Below are 27688 nucleotides of genomic sequence, written 5' to 3'. Positions count from 1 at the left end.
ACGAAATAAATATATAACCTTGAGTCTCTTTGTCCTCCCCATTTTGGAGGGGTAGTATTTTTCTTAGAATGTGTAAGCAATTCACATTAATGAATGTCTATTCCTCTCATAGGACTTCTTGGTATGACCTAAATTGGAAGTCCATTCTATTAAAAAATAAAATGATTATTGTAACTCCCCTGACAAATGACTTGTTTGGTGTTACTTCCACCTCCCATCTCCCCAACCAGGCATCAATTATCCAGGTTTCTAGAATTGACTTGAGTGCTGCACTTCCTGTATAAACAAATGTCAAGTGTTGTTCCTTGATGACCCCTTCCTATAACTCTGTTGAGCCATGAATCGCCACTTATAAAAATGCAAAATAGGCATGAGGCTCAGCTTTCCTCTCATGAAACTTTTCCATTGACAGAGCGAGGCATCTATACCAGGCATCTGAAGGCCCATTTAATCTTTTCATCTGATTGAGATGAACATTAGCACATCCATTTGTACCTAGGTGGGCTGTTCATCTGATTACTAAGGAAGCATCTTGGTTAAAGTGACACGAAGTGCTACATGAGCCATTTTCTTTGTGCTTTTAGAATATCCATTTTCCTTCTTGGGGAGAAATGCCATCACTTCCTATCTGGTTCCCTTGCTATCTCCTTCAAGCACGTGTTGGAGCGACAATCCCCCGGCATTTCTTTCACATCACAATCTTGATAGGAGCTTTAATTGTGCATCATAGATCGTCTTTCCTGTGCTCTACTCACTGATTAGAAACATTAGCTCTTTGCCTCATTCATCAACATTCATCAGCCATCCTTCATGCTACAGAAAAAAAAAAAAAGCATTCTTATTCTTGACAATAAAGAGAAAACTCTGAATTTTCCTGTTACATTTTTAAATCCTAACACAATTATAATTTTGCTCCAGTATGAATAAGCAATTTTCATTCATTTTACTAAAGGCCAAACCAACGTTTGGGTTCATCATCACTTAAAATGTTTTCCATTCTCAGATTCCAATCCTCCTTTGTTTATAAGCATCAAGAAAGGGCAAGTCTGGGTTCAGCTTAATTGAACATAAAATTTCACGTTTTCAGTATTATGCTCTCTTTTCATAAAATATTTATAAGTAACTTCCAGTAGTTGCAATTAAAACCGGATCACCCTAAATTTAACCCCTCTCTAAGTGGAGCACTGCTGAGCATAAAGGAAAAGGGATTGAAACTGAATTGGCACCATAGATGTAGTCGACAATGCTTTCTAGAGGAAAAGGGCTTTTAGATTAATTCATGCGAAGAGTGGAGAAAAGTTTTATTCAATAAATACGGTTGCCATCGCTGGCATTTTCTTTATTCAGGTACGGCTGGAGAACTACTGAGTGGACAGAGTGCCGTGTGGACCCTTTGCTCAGCCAGCAGGACAAGAGGCGTGGCAACCAGACGGCCCTCTGCGGAGGCGGCATCCAGACCCGAGACGCGTACTGTGTGCAGGCCAACGAAAACCTCCTCTCCCACTTAAGTACCCACAAGGGCAAAGAAGGTAAACGTTGCTTTTTTTTCAAGAACTCACGTGGGGAGACCCAGCATGTGATTGGTCTGGTGGGATATGTACACAGCCAATCCGGGCATGAAGAGCCATGTTTCTGTTGGCATTATGGTTGGTATTCACTATGGTAAACAGTAATCCACATTATGATGGTAAAAAAAAAATTAATACAACACCATCTTTGATCAGTTCAGATTTATTGACTTTTTAGAGTTTTGACTTAAATGCCTCCTGACTCAACCTCTGTATCAAAATTTAGCAGGAGTAATTAATTATAAAGCTAGAATAAAAATTCACGTTGTAAGTATACACATGTAATACAATTTTGTATTCTGAAGTTCAAAATTTTCTTTATATAAGAAGTAAAACCCGGTGTTAAAAAAAAATCTCATTTTGATAAAATATGGTTAAAAATAAGTTAATTTGATATTGAGTAAAATTTTCAACTTGAATCTAAGAGACGTAAATACAGATTAAAAACTATAGTAATAGAAATCTTTAGCCCAAAGGCATGACTTTTCTTTTTAACCTCTTAATTGCTTGACAGACATATCTTAGATTTTTGTTTTTATTTTAAATCTCAGTTTGGGGACCACATGCAGTAAGGGTGCAAAAGAATAAGTGAATCCAATATGCCTGGGGCTAAAAGTATATATTAATATTGCTCTAAAATTCTCTTCATTATTCTATCAACTTTATATTAAATTAGTACCTCTTAAGTCCTCACAAACATGACCATTTTTAAGCAGTGCCATAAGCAGTCTTTATACTCTCTCTGTCTGAGGGATAGCAGGACTTCTATCACTAGTCCATTCAACATATATCAATTGGTTGCCAACAGAGTTCTAAAAATTGTGTAAGATAGTGAGGATAGAAATGGCAATGCAGGTTTCATGTCATGGAAGTCCTCAAAGTCATCATCAGGGCACATAAATAAACCAATAATTATAGTACAATATGCTATGCTGTACTACTGAGTTTTAGAATGATTGTAGTGGGATCATAGAAACAGAGCTCTTCATAGAGGAGGTGGCACTTGAGCTGAGTGATGACGGTTATACTCTTTACAGATAAGTGGGTCACAAATGCAAGAGGGAGTTTATTCCAGGCCGAGGGAACAGCGTGTATTAAGGCACGCTAAAGAAAAGCAAAATGGACAAATCTTATCGATAAAGATGAGCTTGTTGTATTTGGCAAGTTTTGAATAGGATACGATAGGATAAGATAGTATTTCCTAGAAAGTATTTTGGTTGGAAAAGGAAAAGAATAGGATAAAGGCCCTATTTGATCCCAGCAAATAAAAAACCAAATTTCGGAGGGAGGGAATCTGAGCAAGAATGATCAGAAAAGAAGGTAAACAACCAAGAGAAATTAATATTCTAAAAACCAAAAGAAGTAATGTTTCCTCTGTCTCTCTCCAAAAGGAGTGGCAGCAGGGACCAGTTATTTATGGAAGATAAACACTAAAGCTTTGCATGTGCGACTTCCAAAATCTAATTGTTCTGTATTCACTAACTTTACATGGCATGTCAACTCGTTTAGAAATCTAGCCTAGGGATACCTTTTACTACTAATGTATCTTGAAGTTGTAAGGAAGTAACATAAAACATGTAATGTTAGTACATTAATATTTTCTTGGGCACTTTCATGGCTGCATTTTTAACACTCTTAAGTAGATTTATTACAGCAGTCCTTTCAGAGTAGTATAATTTCATTGCTAGAGGTAGATCAGATTTTAGTTTCTGAATGTCAATTATGTCCTGTAGGTTATTACTTTCAAAAGATCGTTCAGAATTCTGAATTGCAACTGGATATTGTTTTAAACCATTTTTTCATAGAGTCTACTCTACCCCTGCCAAATCACTGTAGATACCAAAAATAAAAGTCACAGAAAGAAAGGATAACAGAAAGAATATCACTATTAAGTTATATTTATTGGACTAAAGCAAATGCCAAAGCAAAGGTCAATAAATAAGGAAGTAATTAATTCACCTAAAATTAATATTTATAATGTAAATATGTAACATGAATAACTTGGGAATTTGTGTCCTTTCATATAAAATACCAAGAATACTAATAAGCCTCTTGTAATCTTTGCAAAACCAGTTGCAAACCCTAAAAGTTGCAGCTTTTATTCCTCAGAATTTAGACTACGTGAATTTCCCCCCAGGAGTACTTAACATTTCCCAGTTAGAAATGTATCCAGTATACCAGCATCCCAGGGGTGACATATAAAGACTAGAAATATGTGTGAACGGAGAACAATTAGACTGTGAGCTGTGAAGATTGTTGACAGTCTATCTTCATTTAACAAATATGAAAGAATGAAAACTTATCTTATAAAGGAAGAGAAACCTCTTAAAACAACTCTCTAACCAATCCTAGTAAGACTGATTTCAAGAAAGCTGAACTATGTAACCATGAACAACCTGCCCTAGGAATAATTCATTTTGTATTTAATTTGAAGAATAAGTCTACACTGTTCTTTTTGCAGATTCACACCATGTGTTCTATAGATGACTTGTTTTTACATGTGACACAAGATGTTAAAAACACTTTAACTCAAAATAAAATACTTTAAGTCAAAAATAAAATTTCTTGATACAAAAATACTGAAAGTGATATGAAATTCACATAAATTTCTTTTATTAACTTGGCACATCATATTACACAGGGGAATGGTAATGACCACCTCCTCTGCATAGAGGCAGGGAGACAGTAATCACTTTATTCGTTCGTGTATTTACTACTACTAACAGACTCCCAGCACACTAACCAGAAAATTTCTCATCCTTGGAACTAATATATTTAATTTCCAGAAAGTCAAAATATATATCATTAAAGTACAAAGTGTTTAGTATAATATTCAAAATGTGATATGCTATTTGTGTCAGTTGAATTATATCATCAGAATATTGATTAAGTTGGTGATAACATTTGTGGACAATAGGAAAAATATATCTACTTGCTATTGAAGAGAGTCTATAATTTATTCATGTACTGCTGCTAGCGATATGTAACCCTCCCAATTCTGACAATTCTTCTCCCATGATATACCAGTGAGCAAAATTTCCACTGCATCACTTCTTTAGAAGAAAGGCTTGACATACTTCCTACTGAGAAGAGTTAGAAGTAAAACCCTTGACAATTTCTGTTTAGCCAGCTGATCAAAATTCCAGTAGGCTATGAAGAATGTCCAGCTTATGCTGGCGTGAAATCTACCCTTATTAGAATATGACAAAAGGAGACCTTGCCCATGGGGAGGTTGTCTGTATGAGTCCTAGAAAGCTGATGAAAATGTTGCTGATCATTGGATGCATGGAAGTAAATGGATTTTTTTTTAGAGCTCAAAGTGAAATGAAAGTAGATTTTAGCTGCAGTGACGCCAAAATTATTCCATTTGGTACAGATCGAACATGTTTTTAGATACCAGAAACTAAAAGTGTTGGTTGTAAGGCACCACGAAGCTTACAGTGACTGATATGGTAGGAAACTGAAACAAAAACATTCCTCTGTAGAAAACATATCGCACAAGCCACACTAAAATCTGGACAGAGTTTGTGGGGTTGGAGTTATTAAGAAAGACAGCTTAGATAATGAGATACACCATGTAATGGCATGTAATGAGATACACCAGAAAGGATTGGAGGATCAATGGAAAGATAGTTGGAGAGAAGCATGATTGAACTGTGAATGGATAGACAGAAGGATAAATACAGAACTCATGTTTTCCCATGTTCAGCAAAGAAAAAGAAAATAACACAGTCACACTATTCCTAAATTAAATCCAAAATATTTATCATTGTAGTCTTTTATCTACAGTTTCCACAAATGAACTCACTTTAGTCAAAGCTTTTTTGAAAAGAAAAAAGAGAAGAAAGGCTATGGTTATGGTGGCTTTTCCTGTTATTTCAGAAAGTAAATATCAGAGTATGTCAAAGTCTAGCACTGCACCTTTCCTATCGATCACTTTTGAAATAACAGGTAGGTGAGAATATTTCACGTGATATTTCCATCAGAAACGTGTGTCAGAGAATAATGGGTCTCTGATACCTAAAAGATTCTCCATAGGTTCCCTAATGTGATCCTCAAACCATCTAGGAAAGACAGTGGTTTACTTTTACTTTCTGTTTTGCTAAAAATATATTTCAGCTGTCCAATGAAATAGAAATGATTTCGTGTGGTTTTTTTTTTACTCTCTGTAAGACATTATATAGTTGTAAATTACATAAAAACATAAAAAATATTTTTAAACTTGCTGACTTCTGAAACTTTCACTAGGATATCATAATTATACAAACAGATATGTAAAATTTGGTATGAACACTTTTGTTAAGAGTAATTAATGTAGATATGAACATTTCACAATTTATCATATTTCTAAGCACATTACTTTGGATTTAGCTCATCTTAAAGTGGTAAATGAAAAAGAAACTAAAACATATGATGGCTACATTTTGGAAACATAGTTCCCTGTAGTTACAGTGAGATGTAAAAAGCACCATAATATAATTACAGCAAGTCCTCCAATAATGTAGTTTCATTCACCATTGTTTCATTATAATGTTGATGAGAAAAAAAATCTATTCCCACCTGGGGTCTGTGTCTGTGTATATGTGTGTGTGTGTTTGTTTGTGTGTATAGAATTGGCATGTTATCCCCATGTCTGTGTGGATTTTCTCCAGGTACACTGGTTTCCTCCCACACCCCAAAGCTGTGCCCGTTAGGTGAATTGGCCTGTCTGCATTGTCCCATGTGAGTGAGTGCAGGCCTGTGTGAGCATGCCTAGCAATGAGATAGTTTCCTGTCCAGGATGGGTTCCAGCCCTGCTCTCTGAGCTGCCCAGAGAGTCTCTGGTCACCTGTGATCCTCAGCTGGAATAACTGAGTAAATAATGATCTTTCTTGTTTTTATTAATCTTTCTATGTATAGCTCATATTTATTTCAATGTTCAATATTAGAAGTGTTTTGGTCTTTGTTTAGAAGTTTGGTGATATTTTTGTGAGCAGAAATATGCCATAGGAACTTAACTCTTGTTTATATCAATTAGCTGATGGTAAAATTGGTTTCATAATGCCTTGTTTTGTTTAAAGTCAAAGTTTCCAAGAACCTATCGATGAAGTGAGAACTACTGTATAGAATAATTAAAGCATAGGAAATCCCCCAAGGTATCAGATCTTCCTTGGAAATTAGTTCTCTGGAAATTTTGTGGGAGAGAAGAGCTGCTACCCCTTGAAATTTTTCTGTGATCAGTGGATTACAAAATGGAAAGTGAAATGCCAAGAGGTTTCAGCCACTAGGAGAAAAGCTAATAAAAACTCACATGCTGGGAGTTAGATTAAGGTAGTTAGTGGTCTACCCAGAGGTAACTTAGAATTTTTACTGGAGGAAGAGCTTACTGATGAGACTTCAGGAAGTATTCAACCAAAAGGCAATCAAAGAAAAATATATTGAGGCAGCTTAGAAGTCAGCTAAACATGAAAACTGTGTTTACGTACCTTGACTTAGGAGGTCTTTAATGCACATTTGTTGTTTGGCATGTTTACTCTACCCTTTTTAAATGGTGCAATTTTCTTTTAATTTGTCTGAAAATTACCTCTTGAATATTTCAAATATACCTTCCCATTTTCAAAATTTTTTATTTCAGGAGGAAGCCATAGTCACTTTCAGCCTGCCCTTCACCACTGAATAAAGAACTATTCACACCTCTGAATTTAAATAGAGAACACATGATCAAGTTGTTAGATCAAATGACAAGAGTCAAGATTCATGCACTTTGTTCCAGTTTGGTCACTCACTTAAGAAAACATTTTTTATATATCTATTTTCTCTGTTCTAATTATAGTAGATGGTATAAAAGTCTTTTGGTTTTTCATCTTAAGGTTACATAAGGAACCCCATTCAGAAATCAGTACACCTGGTTTTCATTTCCACTTGGCCTTGTATTTGTGTGCATGTTACTTAACTTTATTTGCCTGAACATACCTATTTATAAATGACTCTTCTGTTCCTATTTCAGAAATATGACAGGCTAGATTACCTGAAAATCATTCTTTACAAAACACCTAGACATACAGGATACAATATTGTTTTAAATGCTTTTAAGGGTAGAACTGTCTCAATTAACTAAATGATTCCCCAGAACAAACCAGCAGGGTTGAGCTGATGCTTTCTGTGGCTGCCGTTGGGTGGGGATAGTACACAGGAGTGTTACACATTATGGGAGCTTAGGAGGAGTGAAGCTGATAAGGAATTATAATACAGAAATTTTTTGGAGAAAGAGAGTTCAAGCAGAAATACTACATTACTTCATTAACCTCTAAGGGTTGGTTATAGCAGCAAGTGAGTAGAGAAACTTAACTTACCTGTAAAGGTAGATGGCAACTAAGCAGACCAGCCTCAGCCTCAGCCTCAAGTTAGGGGAAAAACAAGCCTCTTCCTAAGAATTTCAACTATTGGCCTATCCTCAAACTAGTTTTAGTTTCAAATTTATGGTTTCTTCCATGAGTCCAAAGACTACAAAGCTGAGAAATTAATGTATGAAATGGTATCAGGTTAGTGGTACTATTGGGGTGCCTGAAAGAAATAAAAGAAAAAACTCTCTAAAGAAGAATACCTTAACCTAAGACACATGAGTTCCCCTGAGAAACTGCACCATCCAAAATTATGAATTTTTCAAGGAAAAATAGTTCATCGTAATGGGATTTTAAATGCCTAGTAAATAATAGGTTTAGACTCTCAAGATTAGAACTATTGTACAAATAGCAGATAGAAATCATAAAATACATAGGCTAAAACTTTTTAAGGATATAAAGGAAAAAACTTAAAACATGAAAAATAATGAATCACAATGAAAAAGACCAGATTAAAAACAGAAATAGTAGCTCTAGAACTGAAAAATACATTTATTGGAAATAAACAAAGAGATAGATTAGGCAGATTGAGTTAAAGAGTTATTAGTCAACTGAAGACAAAAGTAAGGAATTTATTCAAAAGTAAGGAAATTATTCAGTATGCAACACTGTGAATAGAGGTTGAAAATAGAAGAAAGGATAGTAGTCAAACTGAATTGAACAAGAGAGAAAGGGAGAGAGAATTTTCCAGAACTGATGAAAGATAAGAACAGTATGAGAAAAAAACAATTTCTAAGCAAAGTAATAAAATATCCACACCTAGATACAGTGTAATGAGATCCCAGCTCACCAACTACTAAGATATATTAGAAGAAATCCAGAGAAGGAAAAGATTATATACCAAGGAATTAACAAGTTAACAGGGAAATCCTCAACAGTTGCATAAAAACAAAGTAACTCAAATGACATATTCAAAGTACTAAGAGAAAAATAACTATCAACTTAACATTATTTACCCAGCTACTTAACATTCAAAAGTCTGGGAAAAAGTAACACAAAGATGAAAGGGACTACCTCTGATAAATTTTCTTACTGAAAGATTGCTAAATGATGTTCAGGAAGAAGGAAATTGAACCAAGAAACAGTGATTCAAGATGAGCAAAGAACAGGGTAAATACCTGAGTAAGCTAAATAAGCATAGATATGCAAGAAGCAATACTAATAATTGTAATGTGCATTAACTAATGAACAACAATAATATATGACAGGAGGAAATGATAAGGAGCATATTGTTCGGGAAAAGGGTGAAAATACAAAGCACCCTTATATTTTATTGTCATCATGCTTGTTAAAAAGGAAGGACAATTATTAATAAAAACATACATTTTAGTTTAATAATTATTAATATATTTTATAATTATGTATTACACAGCAATATGATAAATTATTAATAATTAGGTAATGTGCATGTGTATTTTTTCAATCTAATAGAGGAAATAAAAGGAGCTGGATAAAATTGAATCAGTTCAATAGAAGTACTAAATAAAAGAAAAATATTACTCATTTTTCTCTTGCATAGATGATTTAATACCAAACGAAGACTGGGAATGGAGCTTTAAAATGTCAAAGTCAGAAGTTATTACTGAAAATGATTTTTAGTTATAAACTGTATCTATACCAACCAAGTCTATTATTTAATGCAAATGTTTACAGTTATCAAACTAAGAGTTTGGATATTTACTCCAAACATTCACCACTGTTGGCAAATATACAAACAGACTAACAGATCACATATTGTATTTCCCTAGTCAATAATGCCATCTTTATGTACAAAGCACAGCTGAAAATTATATTTTATCAAGAAAATAACAAGATTAACTTCAACTATATTTGTGTACAATGCCAAAACTATTTAGAAGAATTAATGATTGGCCCAATTGAATGGCATTTGATAGAAAATTTTCTTGGATAATCAGTAATGCCTAGAATTTTCTCCAATATTTTTAGAGTGAAAGATAACCTTTACAAAGATAAAACTCAATAAAAATTATATTACCAAATTGATATTGTTCAATGAGGCATGAAAGCAATTGCAAACTTTTAGAATTGAAGAATAAATACATGTAAAAGTTTATGAGGATTTCAAACCTATTTCCCTTTCTATAATTCTAATTTTTCTTTGTTTGCTAATGGGAAAGATGAGTGACATTGGCAAAGGAATTATTACCCAGAGAAAATAATAAAATTCATTGCATAACACTGGTGTCTTGGACAAGTTATAGATGATGTGCTAATAAAGTATGTGAGTGATATAGAGCTAATAAGGATAAAACATTGAATAATGATTGTATCACACAATAAGATATTAATCAGCTAGAAATAATGGACTATCTCCAATAATATGAAATATTAATATAATGAGTACTTATAAACACCTACACTTAAGTCTCAAATGCCCACTATAAAAGAAAATAGTAGTAATAATAATGATGACGGGATGATAATGGCAATGTTAATTGCATTTATTAAGACACTGTGTTAATTATTTGGTTGCCTCAAAGATTTAATGCTTTTTGGGAATGCTCAATTGGAATCAAGTACTTATTGGGAATGCCCAGTTGGAATCAAGTACTTAATGTTAAACTCATTCTGTGTCTGTTCTCCCAAGTGTTACTCTTCTGCATGTCAATGGCAGTCTGATTGAGGAAGTCTTATAAATTTAGATATCTCATTTGTTCTTTCGGTCACTCAACAAATAATTATTGAACAACTATTAGGTTATGTCACTGATTTAAATGTTGAAGACAGAATTTTTAAAAAGCAGACATGATCCCTGTCATCAGGAAACTTAAATAGTAGCCCTGTATTTATTTATAGCTTTGTTTATTTGGAGTTCAGGCTGACCCTTCACAAGGCTGACATGGGTAGATTTCTATGGATGTGTCAGTTTGGAGCTCTCCAGTTAAGCCCTGAGAGTGAACTACACAATGGTCCATCCTTAATCAAAAATCTTTACCCTTATTCATCAGGTGAATTATTAATATTTTTCTCTAAAGCACATAGCCTCAAAATGTGGTTTAAGAATCACCTGAATGCTTTAAGAAAATATAAAAATTCCTGTATGTTACCCACTGGGGTTGTTATTCTATAGGTCTGGAGTGGGTGCAGGAATCTCTGTTTTTTATAAGTGCTATCATTGATTATAATCAGGAATTGATGTTACCATAAAGCTAATGAAAGTCTTTTTAAAGGCCCTTTCCAAAGCTTTGGGTGGGACTGGTATGGGAGGAAGGGGAGCCCAGGTTTTCTGGGACCCCCAAAGATTATGCAGTTTAGGGAATCCTAATTATTACAAAACAAAACCAAATTGCAAAATTCCAAATGCAAAATTACTCACTCAGGTCTCTGCCAGAGCTTGATATGGGGCCTATGCATGTCAGGGGCTCCAAATCTAAGCTTCATAGGCTTCTCAATAAATCTTCCCCTAATACTAACATAGACTTTTGGGTTCTATTAAAGCCAATGAGAATTGCCACTTTAAGAGACAGAAACACAGGCATATGTTTCCTGAAAAGCCTCATTTCCCCATAGTTCTAAAGGTAAGACTGGAGAGAATGGAGTGACTAGAAAAAGTCACTATATATTTTAGGAAGTGAAGTGGAAATTTCAGTTCTAATTTTTGTCTTATATATACTCCTTGAGCCCCAGTTTTAGGTCTCTGAGCAGTAAATCTTTAGAAATCCACTATACCTAGCAGTATTTAAGTTAGGAAACTGGGGAGGGAGAAAACCCAACACTCTTTCAGATACTGTTTCATCTTACTTCATACCTGTAACCTGAGATGGAAAGAAGCCTAGATGTTAGCACAGGACTTTCCATTAATGAAAGAAAGATGGTGGATAAAATGTCAACCTAACCTGACACTATCAAGTGACTGTAGTATGTGTGCTTTTTGTAACCCTTAAGCACTTATTTCATCAAGTCTGTTGTAGATGAATGATAGCACCGGGAGGAATTTTGAAACAAGCACTCAGGGATGTGCACTGGTGAAGGAATAGCATTTTTTCAGAGGCACACTCCTGCTATCAAAGATATAAAAGAAATGGTTTGTGGCTGGGGCTGGTTGTTCCCTGCCTTGCTTGATGATTGCCCAATAGGGAGTAGCTACTCTCTCCAGTGTTAACAGAGGAGTACAAACTACATTGTGGAACTCATTAATATTTATTCCTTCTAAAAGCAATGGGCAATAAAAAGGGAAATAAACCAGGGAGAATAGCAATGGGAAAAGGAAGCTGTAACAACAGATTCATCTTGGAAAGATCACCCCATTTGTTGCACACAAAAATACACTCAAAATACAAGGATCCTTATTATTATATTATTAGTTTGGAATCCACTAAAAATGCCTCTAATTGGGTGAACTAATTTAAGAAAAAACTGCACATTAAATGCAAATCAAGAATTCGAAGTAGTATTCTGTATTCTTGTATTGTATGCATTTGATGTACCTCTTTACAATTTTACATTTTCTATATTCAGCAAAGCTACATGCCCCCAGTGTCAGAGGCTGTGTTGTATTTGTGGATGGACAACTCTTTCTAAGCTAAGGATCACGTCGTGTCTATTGCAATGGAAACCATTGACATCTCTGTTTTGCTGCTCTTCTATTTTCTGCCTTGAAATGCCTTCAACCACTGTCCCAATTATCCAAATATCTCCTACTATTTTAGATAACCTTTTTCAAACTGTAAGATCTTAATGATCTTCCTTCATCTAAAACCTATAGCCCTCTGTACTCAATTACACGATTTGCCATTTGATTATATATGATTCTATACTATTCATGCCAACTTCCTAAAATTTTAAGCCTCTGAGAGAGGGTGTGAGGGAGTGTCCCCTTCACCAAACTTCTTTAGTGCAACCTGTTATTCTTAGCCGGGTTCTGGGTACATTTGCTAATTGTGTCATTTAGAAATGTCTTTCAAAAAGACAGAGAAATCCCTTTGTTTAGAGGATGTTGACTTCCTGGACATTTAATTGATAGAATTTCATTTTGAATTAACCCATCTGCCTCACTACATTCTTTCCCTCCTTTGTTTTTCTTTCCTCTTCAAAGGCTTGATGAGATAACATATGTAAAACATTTCCTAGCATAAGGACTTGCATTTATTATATGCCCAATGAATATTAATTGCTTTTGTTTGTGTTTACTTTTCTGTTTAAATTGAGCAAAAGACAGGAATTTTTTTAATATCAATTTCTCTTCAAACTTTTAGTATACAATAAAAGCATAATTGTATACTGGCCTTGCTGTTTGATAAACATAATGATGTATAATGCATGGAGTCTCTTTATATGTGTTAAAATCCTGCCATGTGCTTACATTATACATGAAATTGCTCCTTTCTTGGAAAATGTAGACCTTTTCCAAAGCTTTCTTTGTATTATTTTAGAGTTAAGAGAATTATAACTAATTTTACTTCTGTAGTTATGGGAGACAGAATAATTATAGCTTCCCTTCCTCTGTGACTCAGAATCCTTGAGAAGTTTAAGCAGTACCCCTTTGCCAAAGGACTCTGAAGGAAAAGCTTTGCAATAACCCTGGGATTGTTTCATTACTTGAAAAACAACACTTTCACCATTACAAGAAGATTTAGAAAAGAGTCTTAGTGTTTTACATGTCCTCAGGTAGATCTGGTTAAAGTAGCCTTAGATCAATTAGGTTCCTACTCCATTAGAACCAAAGTGCTTTGAAAATAAAGAGTCATGTTTTTAACTAAGAAAGCTATTGATTTATTTCTTACTGTCTTCTAAACATCTATGGCAAGAGGGCAAGCAAAGTCACTAACATATTGTGGTAGATGGTGTTTTCCCATTAATACGTGACTACATGGATAATTAGAAAAATAATTTTCCCAGACTTAGTGAAATAATAAGCAACAAATCATGTACTCAATGCTGGTTTTTTGACTCCAAAATCTACACTCTTTCCAGGGATACTTCCTTGCCCTGTGAATTTGCTTCAGAGCAAATACACTGGGTACGATCACTGTCCACATTATAAAAATCATCAAAGGTCCATTACATTGTATTAGCTGATAATGTCTTTGTTGCAGAAATAAACAAATAAGAATGGCCTAGAGATATGCTTGTTATCACAGAAAACTGAAGAAAAACTAAGCATAATTTAAGCCCTTTTTAGGAGCCAACTCAGTTAAGAAGTTCTTTCCCTGACATAGTTCCGTAAGCTCAATGTGGAGTCTTGTTCACTGTTATTTGCACCACTGTTATGTTGAACTATATGAAATTGCTATTTTTGTAGGTCAAGAACTGTCATTAGTGGCAATTTTATATGGTTCTACTGTAGTATATCAAGTCACCTGGTGTGAATTACTCTCTGTCCCAGACGTGGCACTATCAGAATCAAGCCCACAGATATTAGCTATGAATTATAGTCACTGTTACCACGTGAACAATATGCGTTTGTGTTGTATGAAGTGTCCTTTAGATGTGGCAATGGTTGTCTTCTGTAAAAATATGTAGATTTCCCCATAGTAGACTGTTTATGGGAAAATAATTCATATTGATGGTTTGAAAGTGACTTGAATTCATCAAGCAGCATTTACTCTATGCAGTTAGAAAAAAAAATCTCCTGCATTCAATTATGTGATTTTTAATACTTAAAATGTTACATTTTGTTGTAGATAAATGTATATAATAAAGGGAAATAAAGTAATTTTGAGGATAAATGGATGAGGAATGTGGGGCAAAGGAAAGTTGCTAGTAGAAAGAGGATATCAAACCAATAATTAATATAATAAAGATAGTGCACAAAATGTGTGCTGTAAGATTCTGTGAATTTCTCAAAGTTGACCAAGAGTTCTGGCTCTAAGCTTATACTAGCCAATGTAAACAGGAACACTGGATCAATTATGAAATTCACAGCTTGCATTAGACAATAGAAACCACTTCTAAAGGAGAACGACACTTCCTGGTTCTAGGGTCAGAAAGAAAATTCACCAGTGGGCCTTCATAAAGAGGACACTGTAACTGTATTGAATTACAACCTCATTAACATCTTTACAATAAACACCACAATGAATTTTATAAGGAAGCCTTTTCTTTACTCCATTTTCTTCCATGTAGGCCACTAACATAAATATCAAAGTGTAAAGGCAAACAAGTGGAGGTTAATATGATATGGTACAGATTTATAGGTCCCTGCTAAGCAGAATAACCCAGGCATAGACTTCAAAATGGAAGTACTGCATGAGTGGATGCACAGCTATTCCCTCAGGCAAGAGAGGTTCCTTGCATACACTGACACAAGGATCTGGGGTACAGCTACTTAGGTGCAGTTAAATGAACTGCAGAGACACATTTTCCAACTATCATTTAGGTGAGGATAGGATTAGCATCTTCAAGTGAAAATTAAAAGGCTTGATGTAGACATAAGATTGTATAAAATATTATTACACTTCTATAGGGGATGAGTCCAGGCCTAACTGGATACAGAGAAAAGAAAAAAGTTTATCTAGGCACAAATAAGGAAAATCAAAAGTCCTTCAATCTATTCTATAGCTCATAACCCTTTGCAAAAACCTGAAACAGATGCATAGTAGACCCAGCATCAACCACAATGTCATCTCTTAGAGAAAATAATCTAGCTTTCTGCTATCTTCTTCAAGATAAGTAAAAATCTGTGGAACTAAATGAGTTAACTTGAAGTAGTAATGACAACGAGGAGGAAGAGGCGGAGGATAATGGGTGCTTACTATATGTGAGACACTAAATGTTTTACGTTTATTTGCTTCATCACAAGCCTACGAAATAAGCACTATTATTTTAAATATTGAGGTTTAAAGAGATTAAATAATTTTTAAAAGAATGTAGCCAGTAAATGTCATAACCAAGATTGTGAATCAAAGAAGTCTGGCTCCTGAGCCGTGGTCTTAACCGCTGTGCCATTGAGCATAGGGTTACTAATTGTAAGCCAGTTTGATGTTGGGAAATAGCTACCTGACCTCCAAGTGATATTGGTTTTACAAATATGTGCATTTCTTTTAAATAATAATTTCATCTCAGAGCTAATGGTCTATTAAGGTTACTCCTATTTAGTGACAATAAAACTGTGCTGTACAGGTATGATAATGTTTATGTTTCTATTTTCTATGGCAGGAAGGCATTCACTCATTCATTTATGGAACCCGTATTTCTTGAGTGTCTTTTATGCCCTAGGCACTGTACTAAATGCTGAAAATAGAGAAATGAACAACACAGTAAAGATTCCTGCTGTCACAGAGTTTATTTTTAATGGAAGGAGACAAATTATATGCAAAGAAACAAAATAAGAAAATATCAGCAATAACCACTATGCAGAGGATTAAGTTAGGGTGATGTGAAAGAGAATGACTGGATAGTGAAATTATTGGGATCATCAGGTTTTGTTTAGATTCCCAAATTTATATGTCTAGCCCAAAATTCTCCTCTAAGGAACAAACTCATATTGATCTTTTATTTGACATCTATAATCATAACACTGAGGTATGCTTATCTCCCCTCCACAAAATAAATGTTTTAAAACAATGTCAGAGTATGTATGTATGAAAATAGTACAAGCTCCATGATCTGTTAAATAGATGTTTTAAAATAAATTCTGTAAAGCTGCTTTGGGTAAAAACTATTAACAGAATACATGACACATAGTAAGTATTCAGTAAATATTTACTGAATAAATAAATATTAATAAATGGACTCAGTAATGAAACTCATGGGTCAATAAATATAATTACCAACTAATCTTTCTTCTGTTCTTCTCATTTTTTTCTTAGAAAATTAATCTAAAAACCATTTCCCTCCAGAATCCACATAGACTATATCTATGGTGTACAGTGTAGGGCAGGGAAAAAGAATAAAGTATTCAAACTCAGCTTATATGTTGTCATAAGTGAAAATGAGAATGTAGACTTAGAAAAATTTCCAGAAATACCTAACCAGCAGAAAGAGGAAATACCACTGAAGAAATCATTCTTAATATTCTTATGGCCAAAGACAATAGCAAGCAATTCTTCAGAAGAGTGCGTGCAACTCTGTTCCGGAATGTGCATAGCATTTTCTAATGGGTAAGCATGTAGTGCCACAGTGCTTTGTTGCATCTTGTGGTTAACTTCAGTTTCTATACTCCATAGCTGTGTTTCTTGAAGGGTGTTGTAAGCATTACTGCATCAGGATCATCTGAAGTGTGTGTTAAAAATTCATATTCCTAGTTTATTCCTGGGTTTCAATCCAAATGTAGTGAATCAGAATTTCTGGGGATAGAACCCAGGAATCTGCTATCTTAAAACATCCCCTTCTCTCACTGCTACCCCTACCCCCAGTAATTGTTACATGTAGTGGAAATCAAAAAAATCACTGTTGTAAAGGTTGAGCACGGATCATGAAAATCATGATTATGCTCCACACAGTTGGAAACAAGTAACTGTCACATTCCAAAAAACTCCAGCATTATATGATGATATTTTCTGACAGGCAGTGTCGTTACTCCGCAACATTTCATCTTTTATCTTTGTTCTTAAGAAACACATCCTAGAGTTTAAATAATCTCAGAAGGCTTACTGCTATTTTTTAAGGAGTCTTAATATGGGTATCATGTATCTCACCATGAGTGGGATACATGCAGTCATCATGCTATAGCCTAATAAAAGGGGAACCTAAGGTATTAAAAACTGTTGTTTAAATGTCAAACCCAGAAGTTTAAACCAGACCTGCTAATTCATCTGGTAGCTGCAGGAATGGGGGATGTGGGGGTTAATTATAAGTGGAACAAAGCAAGGCAGGAGTGGAGGAACAAGAAGGAGAAATTGGGGAGATTGCTGTCAATTGGAATTTTGTATAGAGCAGAGGACTCGGATCAACTGAAAAGCAATGTGAGACATAGCACAGTCTAGGGAGTCAAGAACAGGGAGAAACAATGAGATGACAACCAAGAGCTAGATATTAGTCACTTCAACCAAAATCTTTGGAGCCATACTTGATTCCTCTCTCTTTTACCCCCACAACCAATTCCTCAGGAAATTCTCCTGGCTCTACTTTCAATATTTCTCCAATCCCTTCACCTCCACTATCACCTTCTGGTCCAAGTCACTGTCTCTTGCCTGTGTTATTGGAATAGCCTCCTAACAGGTATTTCTGCATCCCTTGGCCTCCACAATTGATTCTCCACACAGCAATAGAGCATCATTTTAAATCTTAAGTCAGGCTGTCATTCCTTCTGTGATTTAGGCCACCCTGTCTGTGGTATTTTGTTATAACTGCCCCCGAAGGCTAATACACTTAGTTATCTGAATAATTATATTTGAAGTAGCTCAGCAAGTGTGTGGAGCTGGTTATAGACCTTATTTGATTACATACTCAGATTGTTCTTCAGTATTCACTTCAAAACAAAGATTGTAATTTTTTCAAATTCTATACGTGAAGATTCTCTGTCATTATATTGTGGATAACATGCATGTTCCAAACTGCTTGTTGTAACTTACAATGTCTATTAAGTGCTGTTTTCCTAGTTAGGGACGTGATAAGTGGAAATTTGAGTTAATAGTGATGTACTGGAAGATTTCAGTGTGAGTTTATGTACTCTATATTACAATGTGTCCTATTTTAAAAAATAAAAATAAAAACCCCTCCATATTTGCAGCGTTGCAACAGATGGTACATTCTTGTAGTAGGAGAGTGATGTCCTCATCAAGCTGTTGATACAATTTGTGAAATTTAAATCCTAACAATGATTGGCATTACTAGGAAGATGTATATTTTGAACAATCCCCCGCATTTTTAAATGTTCTTGTCTACAAAACAGGGTCAATGAGAGAAATTACCTGACATGTGTTTGTTTCTGTGCATACTTAAAAGGATGCCACAGTTCTATTTTATTTGAGTCAAGGCATGAGGATAGCTGTGTTCTAGGCAATATGGTATCATGGGTATAGACTTTTGGAACTCCTTCTATAATTCCCTCAAATGACCAATGAATATGCAAATAGGAAAAACCCTATAGCTGTCTTTGAAATGAGGAGAAAGCCCATCTAGAGGTTCTTGGAGCAGTTTCTATTTGCTAAGATGACATTGATGTAAAACTGAAGGAATGGAGGCACCAAGGCAAAGGTGCAAACCCTGTGAGATGGAGTGGAATCCATAAGAGAAGTAGGAAGGACCCTGACAAGACTCACTGGCAGCCCAGCTCAGCAGAGTGAAGGCGCAAGGCAAGGGCAGTCACGGGCAGTAATGCGAATGCCCTCCCAACTCTGCTGACAGGCAGCACTTAGGCAGCAGGCAGCTGCAAGGCAGGTTCAGACCTTTATATAGAGGAAATGGCTTTCTTGGAGATCCGTCCATATCTGTTACAGCGCTAGAAGCTAGCTCCTTCCCCAAAATCAGTGTCATCAACTCTCAAAATTGAGAAGTTAAAACTAGAATATATGCCTGAGGAGAAAAGAAAAAGGAATATGCTATTTATTTTAATCTGGGCCTAAAATCCTTTATTGAAATATTTGGGAAGAACCTCATCTAAATTTATGAAATGTATACAGTGTAGCTTTCACTTGCCTATAAACCAAAATAGAACAAGCTTACACCTCTTATAAAGTCAAAAGAGTAAACAAACAGAAATATCAAGGGGCCTATATAAAAATCCCCTAATACCAAAGACAGGGACCACTCAAATGAACAGCTTAACTCTGAATTGGTCTAATGTAAGAAACAAACAAAATTTTTAAATATTGGATTTGTGTTCTCAACATAACTCAAGAGGTTATCCAAGCAGTAAGCACAGGCATTCTAAAAGAGGAAGCAATCTATGATCACACAGGATAGTCGGGGTTGAAAATCATGGCTACTAATTCATTAACTACATGGAGGCCATGATTAGTCATCAGATACTGAAGGGATTAAGTATGATGTAGAAAATGAACTCAAGTACTACTCACGCAACTCATGTATGCTTTCTAAATAAACTATATTATGTCTTGGGTTAAAAGAAGAAAAGACTAATCAAAAACAATAGCTCAGTAATGAGTTATCATAGCCAGAAAGGTCTGGCCAGGAGCTTTATAGCACATTAAATACCAAGGGATAATTCTCAATCAGTTTTATACAGAGCCACAAAATTGATTAAGGAGTGAGTGTATGATCTTTGGAAATAATACGCTTTATTATTTTTTTAATATGATGAGTTTTATGTCCCTATTTCCCCATTAAGTTACCTAGGCTGAGAAAGACACAAGAAATTTCTATGAATAAAGTTTAGTACAGGAACATCTTCAAAAAGGTTTAAGCAATCACTGTTACATATCAAGTTTGACTAATCTTCAAGATAAAGGCTTTCTTTGTTTGCTTGACTCCAGTTCTTAAGGGTAAATTTTTAGTGCTTTTAGCTAAGGTATAAGCAAGTATTGAGTAACCCACTGATAGAAACTTTTTGAAATTAAAACTGTTTTGGTTAAATATATCCTAAATTACTACCAAACACTTATCATAATTAAGAAAAACAAAATAGCAAAACAGACAATCAAAAACTCATCACTACTGCCATTGGCCCCACAGTACCCTTTGGAATATAGTGCCTCATACAATGGCAGGGCTTTGCAAAGAGCAAGCACTTAATATTTATTTTAGCTGACTCAAAAAAAAAAAAAAAGAACAAGAAGAGAAAGCAAAGTCATTTGTAACTGATTTGGTTTTTTTTTTTTTTTTTAGGTCTTTGGAATTTCTTTTGTTATCAGGCACCTTTATATTTAATAATAAAGTTTTGTCAGTTCCTATACAGAAATTAAGATTTAAATACAAGAGAATTTCCTTATAATTGTGAATTAGCAATCAAATAAGCTTATTTAAGGAAATAAAATGCTAATTCAAGAAAAAAGTAGATTTTCAAGGAAGACAATGGAAAAATGATACAGTATCTGGAGGCTTTGAGTGCCTAAAATGCTCAGCTGTTTTGCTAAATGGATGAATGAATTATTAAACTTATTGCATTTTTCTCAACCTTTGAACCCTAATACATCTTTTAATGAGTACAGGAAAGGCATATCATTATACAAATTGGTCTAAAGTAGACTGAGTGTGAGATCTCTGACTCCAAATATTTTGAGAATCCAAAGATATATTTTCATAATTAAAAAAATTAAAAATATACATGTGGCACATTTAGGGGGCCTTAGAATAAAAATAATTTAGTTTTGAAAAATTTGGGGTTAAAAATAATGAGAATCTAAATCATTTTTAATTAAAATACTGGGGATTCATTTCCAGATGAATATTACTCCCAGTTTCTGCTCTCACTCCTCCACAGCAGTAGCCAAATAGACTGTTCTAAAAACTCTCTGTAGTTCTAGTCAAACCATCCTTTGTATTATATATTTCTAGGACTTGAGTGGGAACTGAGGGAAGAACATAGCTTCTACCCACCTATTGCCATATCAGAGTATAGCATAGTTGATAAGTCAAATCCCAACTGTTATTAATTGGCTGTGTGACCTTGGGTAAGTTACTTAATCTCTCTATGCTTCATTTTTCTTATTTGTCAATGTCAGATTACAATTATACCTACTTCATGAGATTGCTATGAGGACTAAAATTATTTATTTAGTAAATTCCGTATAACTACTTACTACTGTTATAAGTGCAGAATATTCCAATAGTAATTTAATTGGAGAGCTTTTTCTTGATATCTGGTAGAAGGAAAATTTACTTTCCATTTCCAAATGAAACACAAAGTCAGAATAATTTTCACTGAAAGACCACCAACATTGATATTTGATTATCTTGATAGCTTCATGTTATTATGTTAATATGACATGTACTATATTAATAACCCCATGTTAATTTTAATTCATTATGATCTATTTTAAATGTATATGCATGTATGCACATCTGTGTATTTATGTAGGTATTACATATTATTGAAACTGCCTTATCTGTCCTTGCAAGATCACATAGAATAGTAGTTAGAGGTGCACACTGAAGATTATGGAGCTGAACTGCCTGGATGTGAATCCAAAATGTACACTTTCTTATTTGTGTGATTTAGGGGAAGTTACTTAACCTGTGGTTATTAAGTTTCCCCAAGTGTGGACAATTTAAATACCTACCCCATGAGTTTTGTGAGAATCAATGAAGTAATATTTGTTAAGTACTTGGAACAACATAGCATTGCCTGACCCATAGTAAATACCAACAAGTATTTGTTATAAAGTAAATCACATTCCACTCCACCCACAAGTGAAATTCCCATTCTAAACTTTGTGTTTACATTCTTTACTTTTATTTATATATTTGGCTTGTCAATGTATTTTTGCCAAAGACCACCAGATACACACCTGTGGTTGAACAAGCTGGGCTTATTACTCAATTAGAGCAAGGAAGAACGCACACCTTGGGCAACTGTGGACGTCTTAGTAAGAATGTCAGAAAGGATTCATTATAGAATTGGGGCTTTAGTTAAGTGACTTTTTTAGGAGTCTAATAAGTGGGCTTTGCCTGGATTGAATGCCATAAGGATAATTCTATGACAGTGTGTCTTAATAAACCTTATCTGGAAGGAGGAAAGACTAGAAGGAGGCTACAGCTGCAAGAAAGCTGTAAAGAAGCAGAACTCAACTCACAATAGCTGGGAGAGGGGAATGCTTGATATTCTTGTGGCTCTCACAGTGACCTTGTTTTTGCTTAGACAAATTATAAAGTAGTCTTATTCTTTTTGTCTCAATCCATTATTGTCACATAGTGTGCGAACTGATGCTCTCTGAAGTTGTTTGCGTCAGCAGGATGAACACCATGGCGTAGGTGTGAGTGCCAAGCTGGGTCCTAAAGCATCGGGCCTAGCTGAACATGTCATTTCATGCCCCTAATATTAGTGGCTTCCTTCCTCTTTCTTGGACTTATGCATCCCAAAACCTTATCATATTGCTTGTTTTTTAAAACTATATGAATGGCATCATTAAGTATATACTCTTTGATTGCTTTTTTCACTCTTTGATATGTTTGTGGGTTTCATCATATTGATAGTTGTGCTCTAGTTCCTTTGTTTCCACTTCTGTAGCATTGACATACTACCATTTAATACTCATTTCTTTTTTATTGGATACTTAAGTTATTACTAGTTATTTGCTATTGTAAACTATGCTGCAATAACAATTCTTGTAATTATCTCTTGAGGTAAATGTCTGAGTCTTTCCAGGGTATATTCCTAGGAGTATGCATATCTTTTCAACCATACCAGAATATTCCAAATTATCTTCCAAAGTGGCCCAAACAACTGAGATTCCCACCAGCAGTGTTTACCTGTTTTGGTTCCTTTACATCTTCTCCAGCACTTGGCGTTATCAAGTTTTTTTAAATTTTTGACAAACTAGTGGATATGTCATTTTAGATTATATTTCTCTATTAAGTCTGATAATCTGGCTGTTCGTGGTTAAGTTTAGTTTTTGCATTTGTTTATTTTATTTTATTCTCCTTGTTCCACTTTCTCTGTTTCTCCTTTGAATTAAATTCAACTGTTTTATTGTTATACTGCTTCCCATGGCTCAGAAGTTATACATCATTATCCTGTTTATAAAAAGACATTGCCTTCAAATTTTAAGGTGTGGACCCAAACGAATACAGTTTATAGTCAATATATTGGCCTTCCTAAGGGCTTTAAAATATTTTACTCTGATCACCCACCAGCAACTTATATATTATGAAAGGTCTTGTATTTTAATTGTGTCTTACTATTTATCTCTCTGTATTAGTTTTCTACCACTGCCATAACAAATTGCCACAAACTTTATACCTTATCTTATAGTTCTGTAGGTCAGAAGTCAGAAATGCATCCCTGGAGGCTAAAATCAAGGGATTGGCAGGGCTGCACTCCTTTCTGGAGTCTCTAGGGGAGGAACTGTTTCCTTGCTCATTTAGGGTATTGGCAGAATTCAGTTCCTTCCAGTTGGAGGACTGAAATGTCCACTTCCTTGCTGGTTGCCAGCTGGGACTATTCCCAGATTCTAGAGGCCACCCATGTTCCTTGGTTCTGGGCCCCTTTCTCCACAGCTAGCAATGCCAAATCAAGTACCTTTTATGCCTTGGCTCTCTCCTCCTTTTTCTTTCATCTTATTTTTCTGACCCAGCTGGAAAAGGATATGTGCTTTTAAGGACACATGTAATTTCACTGGGCCCACGTGGATAATCTAAGCTACTTTCCCCACCCTGAGGTTTATATCCTTGATCAGATCTTTTCAGATCAGAAAAGTCCTTTTTGTCAGGTAAGATAACATATTCACAGGTTCCAGAGATTAAGGCATAGAATCTTTGGGTGACCTTTATTCTGCCTTCCACACTCTCCTAATTAATCATTATAATTATGCTTTTATAGTCAGTGCTCACTTTTACTCCCATTCTGTCAGGTTGGTAGGCTGTTCTTGGTTCTTGCTGTGCTCTTGGCTGAGGAATGGTCAGACACACCAATAGCAGGCCAGCACGAAATGAAGTTAATTGAAGAACAGATAGGTTTAGAGAGCAAAAGCAAGATACATTCGCCACATTAGAAAAACTGGCCCCCCTGTCGTAACAAGGGGCCCTGGTTATGGTCTGGGGTCCTGTTTTATATTGTCTGGATTGGGCCCTCCTCGTGGTTCAAACTGCACCTTGAATCACTCTGATAGACAGTTAATGGCATGATAGTCAGCCTTAGGTTACTCTAGGTCATTTTCCAGACCCTACTGTGCCTGGGCCATCTGGTCTGGGGGCTGGAGAATTCTTTGCATTCTTTTGCACATTGGCAGAGTGTCCTCAGTCCGCCAGGTATGGCAATTGCTTGGGGCAGGATCAAGGTGTGGCAACATCAAAGCGGGGTGTCCACCCTTGTCCTTCTTCCCCAGGTGTGGCAATTGCTCAAGGCAGCACTAAGGCAAGGCACCTGCTTTTTGTCCCTAGGAGAGCCAGAGGTCCCTCGCTATCTATCTAACAATTCAATATTTTCTCTGACCACCATTTCATCTGGAATCTTAGACTTTGCTTCTATGTTCACTTTCTTTTTTTCATGGGAGATGAGTTCTTTAGAAATTTCCTTGATGATAGTCTATTGTAATAAAACTCTCACTTTCTGTCTCTCTGAAACTGCCTTTTTTTGCCCCGGATAATTAAAGATCTCTGGTTATGCAATTCTGGGTTTCCCTCTAGGCTATTAAAACTGAAAGTTCTGTGACTTGAGCAAGGCTGGGGGATGGAGGTGATAAGCACCAATGGTAGGAAAAAGGAGAAATAAAAGCTGCAGAATTTTTTCAGGAGAAAAACTGTGGCAGTAAGAGAAGTCAATGACATAGACTTTAGATAGCATTTAGGATTGTGTGTGCAGGAACTTAGGGGATGCCCAAGTGCTTACAATTTGTCTTAGAGTTTAAACTGTATTCAGACATACTCAGTACTTTTATTTAAAAGTTAGGATGACATAGTTTAAAATATTTTAATTTCTCTGTGAACAATCCTGTGCAATTGGAATTTGAAAGTCTTTTCACGTAGGAGAATAAGAAATATCTAAGCCTTCATTATTTAAGTCCTTTATTCTATAAGCAAGAGCTCTCCAAATTACCAGAGTGAAACAGGAACTAGTTTTTATTCAAGGAAATGTGTGACCAAGACAATTACTTGTTAAACTTTTCTACAACAAAGTAACTATAGCTATTAGGATATCGATAGATGTAATACAACTAAACTTGATTGTCTTATACAGTCCATATAGTTTTAAATATCTTCCTCACTTAGTCACTTTTAACCAGTTCTGTGTCCAGAACTATGAGTATATCTTGATATTAACTGTCAAATATATGTGAGCCAAACTGCAGGCATAAAAATTAGAAAAGAGGAGAAGCAAGGACAAACAACATTCTCCACAGTTCATTGTTTAATTTATGAACAAACATATAAATTAGTCTCCTTAGTAATTGTCAGTTTGGGGCCACACATGCAGATAATGTATTCTTTAAAAGTTCTAGAAAGCATTGGGTGAGTCATGCAGCTGGAGGTAGAGAGCATAGCGCCCGCTTGAGCTCTTCCTTCATCATGTGCACTTGGTACCTCTCAACACCTATGGACCAAAAGGGACAGGAGAGTGCTCCATCAGAAGCCACTCAGTGGACACTTTTTCCATGTATATTAAAGCTATAGTCCCTCTCCTATTATCTTCAGTCTTCTAAAGCAGATTTGAATTTCTTGGAATCTAGCTGTAGCATTTTAGAAATAGCCTTAAGGATTATTTTACTGACTAGGAAAGTTACATTCAGTATTATTAATTGCACGGCTTAATTAGTGGTAAAACTGGCAGCCAAGCAATTTGTTAAGACTTCTCCAGTTTCCCTTGACTATACTATACTGCTTCTTCTATTTTGCCTCCTCCTTCTGTTTTTACTCTCAGGATATAGCTGAGAAGCATTGGAATGCTGTCTTGGTGGCACTTCCACTTCTTTAAGCACTTTCCTTCTCCATACAGAAAAATCATATTGTTGACCATAACATTTTCTTTTTGTTTCATTCTTAAAGATCTTTGTATTTTTCTCCAAACAGCCTCAAAACCAGTGGACTTGAAATTATGCACTGGCCCCGTCCCTAATACTACACAGTTGTGCCACATTCCTTGTCCAATTGAATGTGAGGTTTCACCTTGGTCAGCTTGGGGACCTTGTACTTATGAAAACTGTAATGACCAGCAAGGCAAAAAAGGTATGTAATATTAATATGACATGCTTGAAATTTCTATCAATTGAGTCAAATTGTGAATTATTTTAAAAGTGCTGTTCTGTGTTCCTTGTGATTATTCATTTGTGATGTTTTCCAGAGTGGCTAAGGAGTATTGATTTCAAAAGATGAATAATTACTTAATGGGTACAATGTATATTATTTGGGTGATGGATACCCCAAAAGCCCTAATTGACCACCATGCAATCTATGCATGTAACAAAATTGCACATGTATCCCTTAAATTTATACGAATAAAAAATTTAAATGGAAGAACATAGACAAAATACTTGTTAATTTAGACAACATGATGGAGAACATCTGAGGCAGTTTAGTGCAATGGTTAAGATGAGCTGTGATATAGGACTGGTCTTGATTGGAAAACTTACTCTGTCCCTTGCTGTTTAGGTAAGGTAATTATTAATAGCTTATCTAAATCTTTGTCCTCTTATATGTAAAAGTGGTGTAATAATATCTGCCACCCGGATTATCTCTAAAGTATCAAAGAAATAGTAAACATAAAGCACGTAATTCAGTGCCTGTCCCATAGCTAGTGCCCAATAAATAGAGCTCCTTATTACTTTGAAGGTAAAATTTTAAAAATTTGCTTACTTGTGTGATACAAATGATATAAGTCTAAAAGGAGTGGAATAAATGCAGTGGTTGACTTCATGGTGGGCATGATGGACTAATTTGCACATGATCTTTCACATAATTGAAAATATTTTCTATTTTCTTTTAATGGGCAGTCTTCTAGTGATTCTAGTGTGTTCATATAGCAATAAACAGACTTATTAATTTTGTTATACATTGCCAGGAAGGGCAACACTTAGGTGCTATTAAAGCACAGAGCAGAACTTTGAATACTCCATATTGGAGCCCAGATGGTATATGTTCCTAAATCAAATTTCCAGGGAGTCTAAAATCAACCAAGGCTCAAAGAGACAGTTTCTCTAGAACCATCCAACTTCTCAGAGTTTCCTTTTCCAAATTCAATCACATGACCATGCTGAAGAATTAAAAATAATAGCACTTTCATCT

General features: G+C 35.2%; 1 protein-coding gene across 1 annotated transcript in view; it reads left to right on the top strand.

The window, feature by feature from the left end:
• THSD7A (thrombospondin type 1 domain containing 7A) overlaps nucleotides 1–27688 on the top strand; it is a 226359-nt gene that overhangs the window by 48494 nt on the left and 150177 nt on the right. The window contains 2 exon segments of the mRNA XM_045564151.1: nucleotides 1348–1529; nucleotides 26477–26632. Of these exon segments, the coding sequence (XP_045420107.1) occupies nucleotides 1348–1529; nucleotides 26477–26632 (338 nt within the window).

The sequence above is a fragment of the Lemur catta genome, chromosome 11 (assembly GCF_020740605.2).
Source record: "Lemur catta isolate mLemCat1 chromosome 11, mLemCat1.pri, whole genome shotgun sequence".
Lineage (NCBI taxonomy): Eukaryota > Metazoa > Chordata > Mammalia > Primates > Lemuridae > Lemur > Lemur catta.
Note: the sequence above shows the minus strand (reverse complement) of the source record. Positions and strands in the feature narration are given on the sequence as shown.